The sequence below is a fragment of the Xiphophorus hellerii genome, chromosome 20, assembly GCF_003331165.1.
Source record: "Xiphophorus hellerii strain 12219 chromosome 20, Xiphophorus_hellerii-4.1, whole genome shotgun sequence".
NCBI lineage: Eukaryota > Metazoa > Chordata > Actinopteri > Cyprinodontiformes > Poeciliidae > Xiphophorus > Xiphophorus hellerii.
In genome coordinates this window covers 28,843,479-28,849,478 of record NC_045691.1, presented here as the reverse complement: position 1 = coordinate 28,849,478, position 6,000 = coordinate 28,843,479, and the positions used below count along the sequence as shown (strand labels likewise).

General features: G+C 40.6%; 1 protein-coding gene across 9 annotated transcripts in view; it reads left to right on the top strand.

The window, feature by feature from the left end:
* The first annotated feature begins 1,211 nt into the window (after nt 1-1,211).
* cast (calpastatin) overlaps nt 1,212-6,000 on the top strand; it is a 39,136-nt gene continuing 34,347 nt past the window's right edge. For 3 of the 9 annotated variants that reach the window (XM_032550279.1, XM_032550271.1, XM_032550264.1), the window contains exon 1: nt 1,212-1,380. In XM_032550279.1, the coding sequence (XP_032406170.1) occupies nt 1,333-1,380 (48 nt within the window). In that variant the 5' untranslated portion in view covers nt 1,212-1,332. Of the gene's footprint in view, nt 1,381-1,825; nt 1,957-6,000 lie in introns of those variants that run through there. The other 6 variants (XM_032550280.1, XM_032550275.1, XM_032550267.1 and 3 more) reach the window with 4 other exon arrangements.

Here is a 6,000-nt window from a genome sequence, read left to right as displayed (position 1 = left end):
CAGCAATTTGCTCTCTCTCTCTTTCTCCCTCTCTCTCACACAAACACAAACACACCATATCCACTCACTATCACAACCCCGTCAACACACGCACCCCCCCCCCCCCCTCCCCTCCACACACACACACACACAGGGCCGTGCAGAGACCTATGGAGGGGCAGAGGCTCAAATTTAAAAAAGGGGCACATTGAACAAAAACTCTGTACAACAACACAGCAACAACCCATATTAATCAAGAATCTAATTGTATCGTTGCCATCATGCGGGGAAATGTAAAGCAAATATAATCTATATTTTCCCCAACAGGTATAAAGTTTCTGTTTCTGCTGCTGACAGTCCTGGAGGGCTGAGCTGATCTGAGACTGTAGCTGTTAAACAGATCAGAGGAGAGAAGGTCAAAGGTTATGAAGTTATGAAATAAGCTAATTTGCTGCCATTTTACTAATGAAGCCCTAATAATATCTGTTAAAAGTCCGTCTGTTTGTTTGGCACTGCATTACCCAAGATGCATCTGTTTTTTTTTCCTCAGAAAAAAAAGAATTCTGACTTTAAAGTCAGAATTTTTTTTTTTATTTTTTTTTTTTCGGTGGCCCTAATCCTCTTCCGTACTCGGTGGCATCCGGGGACATCCACCATCAATCCTTCTTTGGTCTTCCGTGTATGAAACCTGTGTGCGTTTTTATGATGTAAGTGTGCAGTTTCATGTCCGATATTTGTGTTTGTGTCGGTTGTTGGCCCAGGACGTGATGACGTCCTCGTGTTTCTCCGGCTGCCGACAATGCAGGCGTTTACTTATAACAGCTCAGGTTATATACTATACTTTGCCAGACACATATTGTTATTGTACTAGTATATGAGGGAATTACCATTCATTCCATGTGTTCTGACGGTTTTTGTCATTTGTATTATTTGTTGCATTTACCCGACTGTTCATTTGTGGTGTTGTGGTGCCCTCAGGTGGATTTCTGTGGTGCTGCAGGCCATTTTCGTCCTGTATCTACGTGTAGCTGTTTATTGCTCGCATGGCTATTAATATGTATCTTTATTGTTTTTCTGTTTCAGATAACCACACATACACACCGACTCACCCGCATACACACACACACACACACACACACACACCCGCATACACACACACACCCACACACCACCATGATGAATCATTTTTGGGTTTGCCATCTTCTGTAAGCATTCCTAAAACCCTCATTTTCCACCCCACTAGCGGGAGGGGCAGCTCAGCTTAACTGGGTCCGAACTCACACAGTGACTTCCGAAAGACAAGTCGGGTCGCAAAGGGAGCTGGAGAAGGTTTATCTGTCCTGGTTTGCAAAGATGCCACATAAGAGGAGAAGCCACGGCCATCAGAAAAACACCAAGGAGGTACGTTTGATCTTTGCTTTCATTACTAGCCCTCATAAAGTGCCAAACAATGCAATCTCCACAATGACATACACGACTTTTTTTTTTTTTTTGTGGCACTTTTGGACCCGATTCATCCTCTGCACCACGCAGGAGACACGAGTGACTGAACGTTTCAAAGCTACTAACAACAAACTTGCTTTTCTGTCCAGAGGCAATGATGACTAAGGCTTCTGGAACGCTAATGATAACTATTAAGGATTTTGTCTTTAAATTTTGGCGTTTCCAAAAAAAAAAAAAAAAAATGTACACTGGGTGGAGCAGGTCGGTAAAATGCTGCAAACAGGTCGCTGCGTATGGCTTTGATAAGGAGCCCGAAATTCCTTCGAAAGTTGTGAAACTTTCTGCATCCATTGAGTCAGAGAAAGGAAGTGTTGCAGAGCAGACAGTATGCGGCAAGGTGCAGTCTGCAAGGGAGTGGCGCGTCTTTAGGGGAGGCATGACATAAAGCAGGATTTGCTTCTGAGAGCGCAGGAAGAGAAGTGCAGGCTTCAGCTGTGGTCCCTCATGGCGTACGCTGCATACTGGATGAGTCGTGTAAGTACACCAGCGTTGCTGTCTTTCTCTCTCTCTCTGCTGATTTTTCGTCCCCCCCCCCCCCCCCTCTGGCAACACCGATTTTAAAGGCAGTAAAATTTTAAGAAATAATTGGCACTCCTTTTGGTAGCGGCTCTTTAATGCAGAAAGCCCAGCAAGTCTGAAAACGTCTCGGTTCTGCTGGGTGTTGCTTTGAAACTTGACCCAAACTACATGCAGTGTTGGAGCAGCTTTATTCTGTCATCCAGCATTATTTAGACAGGAAGGTGTGTGACTGTTTGAACCGAGATAACTCTCTGAACACTGGATGTTGTTATTACCCAAGTACTGAAGTTATGCAGTTAAGCATAATCTGACATATTTTAAATTAATACTAATGTCATTTTTTCTATTTATTTATTTATTTTTTTTGCCATTTCGTTAGCTGTCCACAATGCAAAGTAGCACGAGTAACCCACTGAAACAATAGGTTGAAATGGCTGCATCCTGTTTTCTGAATTCAGATTGAACAATAATAATCATTCTGCCTCCAAAACGTTTGTTCTCATAATAACAAGCTGGTGTGTGTGTGTGGGTGTGTGTGTCGGCTTGCATGTGTGTCTGTGTGTGTGTTTATAGCGAGGAAGAGCGGCTGCTCCTCGCCTTGAAGTCCATCATTATAGCAAATCTTCATTCTATCCCTCTGCAGTGTCTTATTATAGCAAGGTACTGATTTCACCTCCTTCTCTTGTCTCATACTCGCAACTCATTCATTTGCACCAGATCGACGAAATATGTTTTATTAATCTTACAAAATTCATGAAACATCGTTCAGAGGTTTTGGGGATGTTTCAGTTTAATTGAGTGAATAAAATAAAATGTACTGCAGTGAAATTGCCAACTACTCAGCTATTAATTTTGTCTGTTATATGGATGTAATCAGTCTACCCTGTCGGCAGGGTAAGGTTTTGGTTTTCTGTGTTATTTTAGTTTAAAGAAACAAGGGTTTTAAATAGATTACCATTGTGCTGTGTTCTCTAGTAATACAATCCAAAAGTGGGAGCAGCAGACAAAGACTGAATTATGAGAAACTCACCGTGGATTACTGCTTGTTGTTTTATATTAACTTGAAAGGGTGTGCGAGTGGGTGTGGGGGTGTTTGTCTCCCTCTGCTGTGTGCAGCCACAGTCAGGTGAGCACGGATTATCCGTCACCTGATGACAAAGACTCTCTCTACAGATTCGGCCAAACTCTCAGGATCCACGCAAAGTCATGTTTTGACTCATTTCTCTTCTGGAGACTTTCAAGGCTTTTGGAATGCTTTTATTGAGAAAAATCCAATTTTTATTAAGATTTTTTTTTTTGTTCTCTGTGTCTTATAATAAATTTTTCATGTTTTAGGTCAGTTAGGATGACCAAAATTATTTCTACTTGCCAAGACTGATAAGGTGTATTTTTTACTACTTCCTTATATTCAGATGTTTACGCTAAGATTAATTTGCCATTAAATCATTTGTGGAAAACCAGAAGGTGATGGGGACGCTTAGGAAGCTTTCTGATTAGCTTAAAGTATTTCGATTAAATAGAGGCACACCTGGTTATATACTCTTGAGCAACTCCTGAAAGACACTGCTCCATTGTGTGACATCATGGGAAACACTAAAGACATCAGCCCAGAAAACTAAGTCTGATTCATTCTTATTACAATTTCGAAATACATGGAGTTGCCACAATAATCTGTCCAAACAATGACGTTAAAGAATAGACACTGTGGCATTGTCCGGCCTTTGTATCGTACAGAGAGTAGGCCGTTTTGGGCCTGAACTGGGCAGATCAACCCCAGACCAAAATCAAAAGCCTTTTGAAGAATCTGCCTGAAGTTGATTGTTCACAATCAAACGAGTCCTGCATCAGCAGGTGGGCTGAAAGGCCACCAAGGGAGGAAGAAGCTTTTACTGCGAGAGCAAAACAAAATGGGACAATTACAGTTCGGAAACAGACTCACAGAGAACAGCTGCTTTATAGCGACGCGCTTTCGGACTTCAAAGTCTTTCGCCATAGCGACCACATCGATGATTCAATAAATGGATTAGGTGGCTGCAGTCTCTGTCCGAGAAGCCGTTTTGATGCAAAGCGATGCTGACAGCATGTGATTTTTGGATTTAATGATGGCTGACAGAACAACTTCCTTTTAAGGAGGTAGAGCGACATGTCCTTGTTAACATTTTCACATGAATTCGCTTTAAGGGTGAACGATTGAGACGAGTTTCATAAACTTTTACTAAGTGTGTGCAGTCTTGGATCGAAGAGCAAAATCTGAATTCACATTTATTTTGATGTGAGATTCACTTTCAACGTGCCAACACTGAGCGTCCTATGATCGCTTTCCAAGTAATCTGATGTGTTTTTATTTTAATTTACTTAAGTTTCCTCTTTTATTTCTAGACCTCTTCTATCTCTGCTTCTTTTTTTTTTATTCCACACATAAACATTTCAGATAATTAAACAAATGGTATTTTTTTTCAGATATAAATACATAGAACAGTTTTTAAATTCAGTGTTTGTTTTTTAATGCAACCAAGAAAATGATCTTAACTAACCTGGCCCACTGATAAAAATGTATCACGCCAGTCCCCCTCTGAAATCATGAATTACCTCAAATTAGCCACCTTCTTTTGAAAACGTAGTTCGATTTCAACTGGCCACACCTGATTACTTCAGGATCTGTAGAATCAACGACTGACGACACAAATTGGGTTAAATAATCTGAAAACGCAACGCGTCCTGCTTCAATCTAAAGAAATTCAACAGATGATGAAAAATTATAAATGAACCCATTAAACCTAAATCTAAACCGCTTATTAGGTTTAGGGGCCAATTATTTTTTTCCACATATGCCAGGGTTGTTTTGGAAATCATCATTTGCTTTCTGTGTCTCTTCAGCTCATATCTCTGTCTGATATTAAAGTTTGTTTTGAGGATTTGAGGCATGTTGGAATCATAAAACTAGAAAACACAAGAAACGTACAAGGGTGCAAATACTTTTTCACAGCATATGGGAGTGTTGCTCAGTTTGTTAATGTATGAATTACAGCGGGTGAGTCGCAGTGGCTGTTCGGCGGTGTGGCTCTAAATATAAAGAGGAACCCACAGATTAGCAGCAGGGTCCAGTTACATATACCACTCTGTCCTAAGACACAGTGACGGCATCTTCTAGTTTCTTATTTACACCTCAGTGGCTGTATTTATATTTGTTTACGGCTGCCTGCTGAAAAACTGAAAAAAAAAACAAAAAAAATCAACAACATTCATTTCAGTGCAGGTGAAACTGTATTCACTGAACTTTCAGATGGAGCTCTGCTGATTTCCATCTAGATAGCTGTTTGGGAGGCTGCAGCGGAAAACATTAATTTCCCATGGTGCACCAGCTTGTTTAGCAAGTGCGTTTATCCGCTGTGTGTTACGCAGCCGAAGGCGTCTGACCGGGACCGTGCCAGGGTTTGCTATGTGGAAGAGCCTGTATTGTTCCTCTGTTCCCACATGCTTCACCAATGATCGTTTCCATGAGTGCATCTGAAGTACGTTCTGAGATAAAGGTGCCTGAACACCTTTTTTTTTTTTGACTTTTATAGCTGTAGGGTGTGGAGGAAAAGGGTTTATAAAAGGCACACTTGTGTAACTTGATTCACATTGAGTGTGAACACAGTGAAAAGATGGAAGAGGACTAATCTGATCTCAGATTTTTTTTTTCTGCTTTAAAAAACTGAGAAAAGTCCAACCGTTAATTTGAGTTGAAATGGACTCTTGGACTTGTGTCATTTCGTGTCCAGAGTTCCTTATACCACAGTGGCAAAAAAAAAGGGCTGTACAAAGTCTTAACAACATGTGACCAACAATTATGGCGCTGATTTTGTTCAAAATAATTTATTTACCTAATGCTCATTCGACATTTCTATAATAGTGAGGCCCTCTTATCGGTACATTTATTCTTTAGCTGTAATAAAGTCTTATTATCACAAATAGCTGAATAGTTTGTTAATAAGGTGATGCAATAAAGAGTTGGTG